This window comes from Ambystoma mexicanum, chromosome 6p (assembly GCF_040938575.1).
Source record: "Ambystoma mexicanum isolate Mex_15411 chromosome 6p, UKY_AmexF1_1, whole genome shotgun sequence".
NCBI classification, from domain to species: Eukaryota; Metazoa; Chordata; class Amphibia; order Caudata; family Ambystomatidae; genus Ambystoma; species Ambystoma mexicanum.
In genome coordinates this window covers 59,804,806-59,817,829 of record NC_090935.1, presented here as the reverse complement: position 1 = coordinate 59,817,829, position 13,024 = coordinate 59,804,806, and the positions used below count along the sequence as shown (strand labels likewise).

Sequence of the window (13,024 nt, the reverse complement as noted above, 5' to 3'; positions counted from 1 at the left end):
CTGTGCTTCTGGCTGCTCTGAAGCCAGACTAATGTTCATGAAGACAACCAACCGATTCAGAGTGGAGATTAAGCTGGGAGATGGCCAGTTTCTCCAGGAGCTTGCGCAGGAAGGAAGTGATGGAGATTGGGCGATAGTAAGCCGGGCACGAGGGGTCGCCAGAGGGTTTCATATAAAATAATAAACCTAGGAATACGGCAGAGCCTGGATCTAGAGTAGTCGCCAGAGTGTTTATCATGGAGCCATTGCCTCACATAAGTAAGGCGTGTGACGAGAATGATGATTGAAAGGCTGATGTAGGCTTTATTCAAATCCAGTCGAGTGACTGGTGCCTTGGAAAGATCGTTTCTCTGTTACTAGAGAATGGGGAGGGATAGAACTACATTTCATAAAGAACCTCAGCAAGACTATATATACACACACAGGCAGGTCCGAGGACCAATCCTTAACCCAGTTTGCAGACTTTAAACCTAAGCGAGCTTTGAGACACTGAACATTTATAGTTCTCCCCGATTGGATGCATATTTTTTTTATGCTGACATTTCCCTTAGTTGATGACTTGGTACGATGTGTGATCAAATGGAAACCTAGTCTTCGGTGAGATGTGGTCCTTGCGTTATCCTGATTGGGGGGGGGGGGGAGGGGTCATTGCATACACTTCCCATAGATTAATCAATGCTGGTGATTGTGCTGTGTTGATATATCAAACCAAGGTACCCTTACGTTAAGATTGCATTTGATAATTATGAGAAAATCTTTGATGGCACAACGTCCCTCGTTTGCCCTTGTAGCCTGGACTATTGAAGATAGGTTTCACCAGTGCTAGGACACATTACCATAGTTACCCTGATAAAATAGCCGATCCCAAAGAGTTCACATGATGATGGCACAAAACCCCTCCGTAGCCTGCAGCACAGGGCCTGAGCATTGATGGGTGGTGCACCCGGCCTGGATTACTGTGATGGGAGGAGCTGTCACTGTGAGACTATGCCCCTCTTTGGACCTTTTACTTGAGTTACACTGCTGCAATATTTAGCCTTGATGTGGACGCGTTGTGAGCAGAAACCACATTCAAACATTTTGAACCAGTGTTTGACGTGCATTGCTTATAATACAAGTGTGGAAAAGCCCCTAAAAAATACAGCAGATGCAGTATAAGTGTTATTTATCCTCCGCATCTTACTATAGTGATAGCTGGGGTCCACCATACAGAGTTATACCAGACCTATCGTGATTCTAGAGGGGACCTGGTTGGAAGTACTGTCTTGGTTTGGATGTACCCTGGTTAAAAGAAAGTACTTGCGTCTACATGCATGTGTTATTTTATTTATTCGTTTGCTTGTTAGGCGCTTATACAATAAGAATATACTGTTTCAAAGCGCCGACAGCGCAGGGAGGGAGTGAGAGTGGGAAATACATTACAACACAATATTTAAGAGCAGAATATTTATTTCACATTCATTAGATATGAACTGGGCCTGTCATCCTTGGAGATTAATGTAAAATGCTTGGTCTTTATCGAAAAATTGTCACCTAATTCCTTGTTTGAGGATCTTGCTGAAACTTTTCAGCGAAAAAGACTTGAGTTAAAAAAAAATGTAGCGCTCCAATTTCATACTGAAACTACAAGTCCCTATGTGGGACATCTACACTCATATGATAGATATTAATAAAAACCGATCACTTCACGATTGCTGTAAAACATGAGATTTCACCACCAAATATTAGATGTATAAATCTTACGTAAAAGCCTTTAAATTCTTCCCTGGAAAATGTTTTGCCTATTTATTGGAGACCTCAATTTATGAAAGTGCGTTTTAACTTGTTCCCTACCTTTCAATTTTAGGAGCAAGTTCATATTCCTTGTATAGAAAGAACTTGTCGATTATGTAAAGCTGTTTGAAAACACCCGATCACCTATTAACTGATAGTCAAACCCTAAATAAATCTCAAAAGTGAAAATGTTTACATCCTTTGTATGTAATGATTAATGTTTGAAATCCACCTTTAGCTAATTTTAGCGGTAACTCGTTTTGTAAAAAAAAAAAATTATGCCTGGTGTTTTATGCTGTGCGTTATATTGCTACTATTCTGTATGGTAGTGTAAGGTTCGCTATAAACCCGTACACAAATAAAAAACGTACTGAGTTTTCCTACTGAGGGGTTATCTCTCAGACTCTGGGGAACACTTGTAATGGGCCATTGAAGAGATTTCTATGTGGACACGGCACAACCCCTTATCTACCCTAGTAGGGAAAGATATTGTGTGGAGGCTCAGCCCTCGTGGGCAGTCTCCTCCTATAGACGTACACATGAGGTTACTTAGAGAACACTTGTGTTACGGTCCATTGCAGGCACTTTGACCTGGTCATTGCACAGACCATCAGTTACCCTAGTGGGAGAAGGGACATTGTAGAGAGGCTCTGCCCTGGTGCCAGCTGTCCTCAGTTATATACACATGCATGGTTCCCTGGGGAACACGTGTGTTAGGGGCCTTTGCAGGCACTTTGAACTGGTCCTGGCACAGCCCCCCAGTTGCCCTATTGGGGAAATGGAACCAATTACGGTGAGGCCAATTGGTGGTTGGGAAAGGGCCGCTGAGTAACACTGCCTAGAACAGCAGTGAATTTGTTTTTGTTGAATGTTTTCCAGTACTGGCCCACTATTCTTGCCATGCTGTGTTGGAGACAAAGTATACAGAGACTATCACTAGACTACTGATGCATCAGTACTTCGTTCATTCGTGTAGCTTGCAGTACCTGACCAGGTTTTGAGGCCCCGAAATCATCTTGTGTATGGCTACCGGTGACCAGTTTGGAATGACTTAACATTTGCCAACTTTCCTTGCTTTGAAATTGCAGAGTATACTGTGAATTCAGCAGAGTTGTTCTAGAGAGCTGAAATTGCCTATGCCTGCGATATGGTTGGTGAGTTCTCCCTTTCGGAGAGGCCATTAAACACAGTTCCAGATCTAGGAACATTGAAAGAACAGTGCACAGTATCCTCTTCTGCGTTGTGGATGCCAGGGCCAGACCTTTAGAAGATAACAGGGCTTGAGAGTACACTTAAGTAGATACGTCTGCTGTAGCTTCTTGTCACTGACAATCCTGTCCGTTTCCGTATTTGATGCAGGAGAGGTGGCTTCACATGTCTTGATGGAAATTGAATCGTCCCAGTTCAAGGGTTCCTAAAGTGGTCGGACCTGAAGAAAAGAATGGGTATCACTACAGGAATGCTGTTGGCAAAGAATCGAGAAGTAGACTCATAATCGAAACCTTCAACTATTTATTTATTACATTTGTTATACGCCCAGACCCGGGGGTATCACGGCGTAGTTACAGACAATGGGAGAATGCAATCTTAGAAAGTACACAGAGGAACACAGGAATAGCAGTCAATAATATGCAAGGCAGTCAATAATATACAGCAAAATGCAAAGCAGTCAGATATGTACAGTTAATTGGGGCAGATTAGTGCTCTAGTTCAGTTAGAACTTATTGAAGAGCCAGGTCTTCAGGAAGCTTTGAATTTAGGGAAGGAGGTTTTGTTCATAATGTGGGTAGGTAGCGCATTCCAGTGTCTAGGTGCCAGTGTTTTGAAGCTACTACCCCCTGCTTTCTCTCTTTTGTATCTGGGGGTTTCAAGGTATGCGTTTTTGTTGGACCTGAGAAGTCTAGTCTGGGGCTTCATGTGACTGTATTGTTGAGGTATTTGGGAGCTTTGTTAGCCCTGCATTTGTGGGTAATGCTCGGGGTTTTAAATAGAATTCTGGCTTGGATGGGGAGCCAGTGGTGGTCTCTTCTGGTGTTAGAGGTATGTTCAGATTTTTTGATGCCTAAGGCTGCTCTGAGGGCTTTGTTCTGCATGAGTTGGAGTTTGGCTAAGTTGGCTTTGGACGTGCCCAGGAAAAGGATATTACAATAGTCTAGCTTAGACAGTATGAGTGCTCTGGCTAGAGTAACACAATTTTTGCTGAGAGGAATTTACGGCTGAGGGAGATGAGTTTGGAGGTGGGCGAGGCTAATGTGTTTACTTGTTTGGACATGGATAGTGTTGCGTCTGAGTAGACGCCAAGGGTCTTGACTTGTTTAAGAACAGGGATTGTGGTTCCATCGATGAATGATTTGAAGGCGGGCTCAAGGGTGTTGATTTTGCTGGAGGAGCCTAGTATGAGGAGCTCCGTTTTATCGTCATTGAGACAAAGGCTGTTATTGGCTATCCAGTTTTGGATGAGTGAGTAGATTTGATTAACCAGGAGGGAGTCTTGTTCATGATTGCCTGAGAGAGGAATGAGGATTTGGGTGTCATCGGCGAAGTTAGTATAGATGACACCCATGGCATCCAAAGCTGCAAATAATAGCTTAGTATAGGCATTATACAGAGTGAGGGATAGGCAAGAGCCTTGCGGCACACCTGCTGGGACAGGCACTGGGTCTGATTCTTTGCCGATGGACACTCTGGAGGTCCTATCAGCCAAGAATGATTTGATCCAGTTGGTAGCGCTCTGAGCTAGGTTGAAGTTGTTTGCTAGAGTGTTGCAGAGTTTGTCAAGGTCAACCAGATAGAAGGCCGCTGAGAGGTCCCGGAGCATCAGCAGACAGTTTGCTAGCTTCTTTAGTGGCATCCATTTGGATCTTCAGATCAAGGAGGGCTGTCTCTGTACTATGGTTGGGGCGGAATCCTGACTGGCGGTCTAATAGTTGATGTTGTTCCAAATGGTTCTGAATTTGGCAGTAGGCTATTTTGTCAATTATTTTTAGGAGAAATGGGACCGTTGTAATAGGTCGGTAATTAGTGGGTATTGAAGAGGCCAAGGGATGGTTTTTTTAGGAGTGGTGTCACCCAAGCTTTTTTGATACTGGTGGGGACTGTGTTTGTGAGGAAAGAGGTATTGATGAATTCGGTAATTATGGGTGTGAGGGTGGGGGCACAGAGTTTCACTAGATGGGAGGGGAATTGGTCTTCTTTACAGTTGGAAGCTTTGAGTTTCATTATGGTGTCAAATACTTCTTTGTTAGACACTGGTGTAAATTGAAATGGGGGGCCAATAGTGGCATTTGATGTAGTCGTTGATATAGTGGGTGGAGATTGTCAGCTAGGAGCGTTTTTTTATTATCGATTTTGTTTTGCAGTAGGAGTATTTTAGATGAGTGCGTTTTGTATAGTGGTGCACCAGTCTTTGCTAGCGTTAGAAGGTGCTGAAGTTTGACAGGGGTTTTCGAGCTCTCCAAGGATGGTGAACAGTTCTTTGTTGTTGGAGGAGGCATTAGTAATGCAGAGGTTGAAGGCATTGGCTTTTTGAGTGATTATTGCTGATTTATATATTTTGTTGGCTTCAGCAAAGGCTAGTGCTGATTCTGGGGTATTGTTTTTCTTATGGAGGTGTTCAAGTGATCTTTTTGTGCGTCTTAAGGCTACAAGTTCCTCATTAAACCAAAAACAGGAATGTTTGTCAGGTCTACGGGTTTTGGTGGTGATGGGAGCAAGTAGGTCAATAGTTTGGGTAAGGCATTGTTGGTATTGTTCTGCTAGATAGGCAGGGTTGTTGGTGCCTAGAACCGTAAGGGCAAGGGCAGCACTCGGGACTGGAGTGAGTTTGTCGGAGGAGAGTTTCTTGATATTTCTAGTTTCGAATGTTTCTGGTTTTTTGGGGTGATGTGCTCTCTCCTTACATTATCTATGGTGAAGTTAATTATAGTGGTCTGACCAATTGACTGGGAGGATGGAGTCAATGGTGATTAGAGAGTTGAGCGTGAGAAGCCAGTCTAGGGTTCTTCTTTGTAAGAAGTGCATTTCTGACATGGCTGTATAGAATGTAGAAGCTTCTGAGTCCAGGGGGTCATCATATCCTAGGTTAAAGTCACCGAGGACTATGCATTTAGTTTTAGGCTTGATGAGGGGCGTTAGGAGTAGCGGTATGTCCAAGTCAGGGTGTGTATTTTTGTTGGGTGATCTGTATACCACTAGTAAGTTGGTAGTAGTTTTGGGATTGGAGGTGTACTTCACTAAAAGGAGTTCATAGCCTTGTATCTGTTCTATTGGGCTAGCTCTAATTTCCAGAGTGGTTTTGGTTATTATGGCAACTCCACCTCCTTGGGTATTTGACCTGTCTGTTCTAAAGATACTGAATCCTGGGGGAATGGCAAGGGCTAGAGATGGTCCTGCTGCTGGATGGAGCCAGGTTTCAGTGACCACCAGCATGTCAAGGTGTTGGTTCTCAATAAGGTCATTGATGTCTATGGCATGGGCACCTAATGAGCGGGCATTGATGAGTGCACTTTTGAGGGTGGAGGAGGGGGCAGGGAGTGGTGTTATCTAAAATGGTGGAAGAATCAGTGGTTTTGTTATTGGTTAGGTGTTTGAGTGGTGCGTTGTGGAGGCTTTTGTGTTGGAGATTAATGGGCGTGGTGTTTAGTTTGGTTGGTGTATTGGGTGTGGTGGTGAGTGGGGTGGGTAGTAGGGGCATTTTAGTTCTAGACATGAGTCTATTGAGTCTTTCATTACCTAGGATGGGTGTAGTCGTATCATGAATGCTGATAGGTATGGTGTGATTGTATATGGACGGGTTGGGACTAAGACGCGGGTGGTCAGAGGTTGCTCCATTTTTGATGGTGGTGGGTGTAATGTGGGACTGAGGGGATGGTATGGGGAAAGGGGGGTGTGTGGGGGGGGAAAGGGATGGGGCAGGGGATGGGGAAGTGGCGTGGACAGCCTGGTCTAACTAGTCCTTCGACAACCTTGATGAAATGACCTCTTGTGCATGGTGTAGCATTAGGGACTAAACAATGGGGGAACATGAGGGCACTGGTTCCTTTCCTACACCCATCCATCTGCGCTGCCCATCCGGTCTATCACTGCAATGCTACCTAAAAAAGCAGGACTACCTGCAATCCCCGGAAGTACTTTTTTACTTTGTTTTTATTAACATCTTAAACATACAAACAGGTGGACAGGAAATCCCTGGCACCAGAACATCCACAACAAAAGGCAGTGTTCTCTTTTCCATAAATGCCATATAAACCACAACAATCTCCCCCCTCCCCCCCAAACATTCCAAGATCTGGGAGGATACATGATACAACAACTGTGGAAAGGACGAAAAAAACAGCAAAAACCATTCAAAAAGGTTGACGGAGTGAGGGGAACCCCGTACAATTGATACTTTCAGATAGAGGGGAGCACAAAGTTTTCAGATAAGACCACAGGCCTCCAGAATTTACAGTTTGAGTCACATTCCTCATTCAAGAGGACAGCCATCCATTCCTGCACAAAGGAAGACATAGTACCATTAGCTATAGCTGCTATCTTTGCGTAGATAAGAGCGACTTTAGCTTGTTGAGCCATTCAACATAAGAATGGCCAACAGGACTCTTCCATTTTTGAGCAAGTGCCAACCACCCTGCTCTCAACAACGCCCCTATGACTTTTGGAAAACCACTCATCTCAGCGTCCGGCATAGGCGTGCCCAAGAGGACCTTCAGTGGGAGTAGGGACGGAGAGACCCCCCACTATGTCCTTGATCCAGCTAAGTACTTCGGACCAAAACACCTGTCTCAAAGGGCAATCCCACCAAATGTGGTACCAAGTACCTTGCTGTAAACACGTCCTGGGGCACAATGGGGACACATTTTTAAACATTTTAGACAAAACATCTGGTGGGTGCTGCCAAGAATGGAGAACCTTAAAGCCATGCTCCATCGCCGCTGTGTATAGTTCCCCCGAAAAAATGGATTTGAAAATAGCACTCCATGTAGTCTCCTCCACTGCCATACCCAGCCTCCCCTCCCAAATTTGCTTAAAAGGCTGTCTACCCGCCAAGTCCGCTGTAACCAATAATTTATAAATCTTAGAAAGAGAGCCCTTCCTGGTCTGGGCACCTGCCAGAAATTGTTCAAAGGCGAGAAGGAGGCGTTTCAAATCGGAGACCCACTGTGGATGCATGAGTATTCCCTTCAGGCGAAGACAGAGAGAGAATTGTCACCCAATGCTTTGGACAGCCGATCATATTGGTTGTATACGAATTGACCGAGTTACAATTGTCTGAATGACAATTGACCTTTTGCACAATTGACCGAATATTAAAGGTCAATTAGTACAAATATGCGGGGGGAAACCCCCCGCAACCCCCACCCAATCCAAAACCACTGAAACCCCCCCCACCCAAACCCCTTGTATTATTTATAATACTAAACCAACCCACTATATATATAAAAAAAAAAGGTCAATTGTGCAAAAGGTCAATTAGGATTCAAATTCGACCAATTAGGTCAATTTGGGTAATACCATCATATTCAATGAAACCCTCCTGATGAAAGAGCTAGCTTTTTTAACATTCCAGATAAAATGGTGAATAAGAGAATGCAGCGCCTCAAAAAAGGCCTCTGGAATCACCACAAGGAGAGCTGAGAATAGATAGGACAGGGCAAGATGTTCATTTTCACCGTGACCATACGCCCAAACCAAGAGAGGGTAGGAGGGGCCCATCAAGTAAGATCTCTACTAATCTTAACCAAGATCTGGGGGACGTTAGATTGGAAATGTTGTCACCTCTCTGGGGATGGTGACGCCCAGATACGAGGTAGCATCCTGTTCTATTACGCCCAGAATCTCAGTTCTACCCCGTGTGCCGCCATCTCTATTACCCATCAGCATTATGCAAGATTTGGAAGCATTCACCTTGCGCCCCGACAAAGAGCAAAAGAGTGCTATGAGATCCAACAGCCGGGGTAGTGTGTACTGGAGATTAGTAATGTAGGCTAGGATGTCATCCGCAAATAATGAAAGTTTGAAGTCACAGTCCCCACACCTAACTCCAGTGATCTTCCGATCGGCTCTGACTGTGATGGCCAGGGGCTCCATTGCCAGGGCATATAGGAGAGGGGACAAAGGACACCCCTGTTGAGTACCCCTCGAGAGAGCCAGAGGTGACGGGGCACATCCATTAACTAGAACATGCACCATGGGACCATTGTACAAGGCCAAGACCCATCCACAAAAGTTATCTCCCACACTCATTTTCCGGAGTACTTTACCTATATAAGGCCATTTGACATGGTCAAATGCCTTTTCTGAGTCAAGTGAGAGAAGGTAACCCTCCTCATGCCGCCTAGAGACCTCGTGCATAAGATCCAGGGTCTTCTGCACATTGTCAGATCCCTGACGACCAGGGATGAAGCCTACCTGGTCCCCATGGACCAACGACGGTTGCAAGTCTGTTCGCCAACAATTTGCTTCGTAACTGGGTATTGTCATTTCTTAGCAATCGAGATAGCAGAGTCTTCTGTGGCAATGCTGAATCTGACTCCATCGTCACAACTTGTGGTGTTCCACAGTGTGCCTGCACTTCCCCCTGTTTCTACAGTATTTTTACCGCCCCTCTGTTCGCAATGCTTGATCATGAGAATATCATATTTACCAACTATGTGGATGACACTCAATGTGTCATCCCGCTCTCTGGATCTCATAGCATAGATGAGTTGGCCATCAACAGAGTGTTTACTCTAATTGAAACCTGGATGGTCCATAATAAGTTAGCATTGAACGTCTAAAACGGAACTGCTTTTAATTGGTTCACCACATACTATCGGCAAACTTGGTTTGCAGTATGATAATTTCCAGCTGGGAGAAGTATCCATCAAACCCCTCAAAAAAGTGAAAACGCTGGGAGTAACATTTGATCAACACATGACCATGAAACAGCATGTCAGTACTCTTGTCTCATCATGTGCTTATTATATCAAACGTTTAGCACATTTAAGGCCTCTTATCTCACAGGACAATGCAGAGACTACTGTGAGAGCAATAGTGGGTGCAAAAATAGATTATTGCTCTAGTCTCCTTATGGGAATTAATAAGTCCGATTGTAACAGACTACAAATTTGCCAAAATGGGGCTATTAGAGCCGTCATGAATCTCAAATACAGAGATCACGTTACAACGGCGAGACGTGAGCTGCACTGGTTGCCTGTGGCCACCAGACTCCTATTCCGCGCTCTCACTATCGTACACAAGTGCAGAACTGGGAATATGCCTGGATATCTACAACAGTTAATATCCACAAGACCTAACACAAGAACGCTCAGGTCAAATAATTCGCACCTACTACTTGAACCGAAGTGCTATACTGCTAGAGTAGCTAACACAGCCTTCACCTCAAATGGACCTAGAGTTTGGAATGCCCTCCCTCTAGAACTGAGATCTATTGATTCCCTGGACCTGTTTAAGAAAAGACTAAAGACCTACCTGTTCAATTAATGATTTGGACATGCACCTAAAATACTCTTTCGAGGGGATTGGGTCCTCCGACGTATTTCAATCTATGACAGGTAATCACCACAGCTGTGCTGCTTCGGAAACTTTTTTCGGCGTCTGCTTCGATGACGTCGATGCGCTGTCGTCGAGGACCTCCTCTGATGTCATCCGAAGTGATAAGTAGGACGCACGACGCCCGTAGCCTCAGTTCTGTTTTTTCTGCGAACGTGTTGCTTCGTGAATCTCGGTTACGCCTCGACTCTTTGGAGTTCTGTTCTTCTTGGTTCTTCGAACCTGTTCGTTTTTGTGAGAAAATCCTTTGTGTGGAGATGTCTTCTACTTCATCTTCGACCCCGCGTCCGGGCTTCAAGAAGTGCGGGGAGTGTGGGTCCAAGATGTCGGTGACGGACTCGCACGACGCCTGCCTCTGGTGCCTCGGGGAGGCCCACGACATGGATGACTATCGACTGCCAGTCTCTCACGTCCAAAGCCTTACTGGAACGTAAGAAGAAGTTGTCGGTAGGTCGGGTGTCCAAGCCCCGGAAGTCGAAGTCTGCGGGGCTTTCGACGGATGATTTGAGAGGTGACTCTCCCCGTTGTCATCGGAAGTCTCGTGGGTCTCCTTCTAGGAGTCGGTCTCGCCACTCTTCGGCCTCTTCGAGGCATTCTCGGAAGCGCCGACAGCGGTAGTCTTCCAGGTCCTCTTCTGAGGACTCTGCCCGGCACGTCGCTTACCCCACCAGCCGTGCGACGCCGGAGGAATGGGCTTCCTTCGGGAAGAAAATGCTGGCGATTCTCGAGTCGCAGGGTTCTAAGCCGTCCGCGCCCCCGAGTGGGGTCGGCCATGAGACACCGCTCGCAAGAGTGGTCGGCACGAGTCACGGGAGAGGTCCCGTTCGGACAAGGGGACTCGTTCTTGACGTACCCGTTCCAGGTCCCGGTCCTCGACGCGTTCGAGACCGTGTGCACCTGTGATGTCTTCGAGGGCGTCGACAGGCTTTCTCGAGGCTCAGGCTCCGAGGAAGTCGTCGAAGCCATCGACGCTCAGGTCGTCGAAGGACACGCTCGGAGCTCCGGCTTCGAGGACTGTGTCGACGCCGTCGATGCTGGCGGCGCTGCATCTGACGTCGACCCAATTTACTCGACGCTGATCCCCTCGGCGCCGATTACCTGTTCTCTCGGCGCCGATTCACTCGACGCCTTTCGAGGCCGGGGTGTCAGAGGTACCCCATGGCACGGGGGAACCCCCTAGAAAGGCTCTGGTTAAGAGCAAGCACTCTCGGGTGCCGCCTTTTCACCACCTGGAATATATTTCGGAGGTGGATGAGGATTCTGATGGCCTGGTTCCTAGTCAGGTTCCAGATGAGATGGTCTTGGGCCATAGCCAATTTGACGATTTGAGGCAGTCACTGCATGATGCCAGTGGACTGGACACACCTCCGGAGGTGGAGTTTTGTAGGCCTGAGCCTGGCTCTCATGCCGATTCCTCGTACCGGCGCCTTATGGCTAGGGTCTCCGAGTACTTGGGCTGGTCTGCTCCCCCAGGGGAGTTTGTGCAGGATGATCTCACGGACATCCTTGATGTTGGTCCCCAACTGACCCGGTACTGCCGTTTCATATGGCTCTACAGAGAAGGGTGGCAGCGGTGTGGACTGCTCCGGAGAGTCTCCCGGCGGTGGGCAGGTCCTTGTCGCGAAAATACCGTCCAGCCAGTAGCGACCCCTGCTACTTGACCAGGCACCCCACTCCGGAGAGTTTGGTGGTGCAGGCGGCCACAGCCCCGGCAAAGCAGGCGTCGTACCCTACCCTCCCTCTTGATAGGGACGACAAACGTTTTGATGGCTGGGCGAAGAAAGTGTTTTCTTCGGGGGGTATGGCGCTTCAGGCGGCCAACTCCATATGTGCCTTGTCTCACACACACTCTGTGGAACTGCGTTGCGTTAGCGGCTGAACATATTCCCGAAGGGGACAAACGGGATGGTTTCCTTGCTATGGTCCAGGATGGTAAGGATGCCATGTGTGAGTCCGTTCAGTCGGGTTTGGACATGGCTGAATGCATCAGCAGGTCCATGGCGGCGAGCACCGTGATACGCAGGTTTGCGTGGTTGCGGAAGTCGGGGTTTGCTCCTGATGTGCAGTCCTCAACATGCCCTTTGACGGTTAACACCTTTTTGGCAGCAAGGCTGATGAGAGCCTTGAGAGGTTGCAGACCTCCAAAGCTGCAGCAAAGTCGTTGGGCGCTGCAGTTCGCCAACCTCCGCCTTTTCGTCCTAGGGGGCAGCAATGGAGGGGTGGTTCCTTTCGCTATTACTCGTCCTTCAGTAAAGCGAGAGGAGCTGGCAGTCAAAGAGGCCAACGCAGGGGTACCAGAGGTGGACGACAGGGTACCCGTGGTGCCAAGGCCGCTCGGGCAGTTGCCTCTTTGCCCTCAGGTAACGCCGCAGCCGCTACCACTCAGTCATGAGGCCGTGTCCCATGGTTCGCCGGTTGGGGGAAGGCTGGCGCAGCATCTTGTAGAGTGGCGTGCCATTACTTCAGATGTGTGGGTTCTGGAGATCATAACCCACGGCTACGGTCTTCCCTTTCAGCAGAGGCCTCACGACAATCCATCGGGGAACCTCTTTGCAGAGTCTGGATCCGCTCCTTGCGCAGGAAATTCAAGCTCTGCTGGAGAAAGGCGCCATAGAACTGATGCCTGTAGCGGAGAGGAACAATGGATGGTATTCCCCTTATTTTTTTATTTCAAAGAAAGACTGGGGATTGAGACCCATCA

The 13,024-nt window shown here is 47.3% G+C and overlaps 1 protein-coding gene across 3 annotated transcripts in view; it reads right to left on the bottom strand.

The window, feature by feature from the left end:
* Positions 1 to 1,312: 1,312 nt before the first annotated feature.
* Positions 1,313 to 13,024, bottom strand: part of LOC138511206 (sialic acid-binding Ig-like lectin 12) — a 515,336-nt gene continuing 503,624 nt past the window's right edge. For all 3 annotated transcript variants that reach the window (XM_069626735.1, XM_069626732.1, XM_069626733.1), the window contains one exon: positions 1,313 to 3,202. Coding sequence is in view for 1 of the 3 variants with exons in the window: in XM_069626733.1 (XP_069482834.1) it covers positions 3,188 to 3,202 (15 nt within the window). In the remaining 2 variants the exon portion in view is untranslated. The remainder of the gene's footprint in view (positions 3,203 to 13,024) is intronic.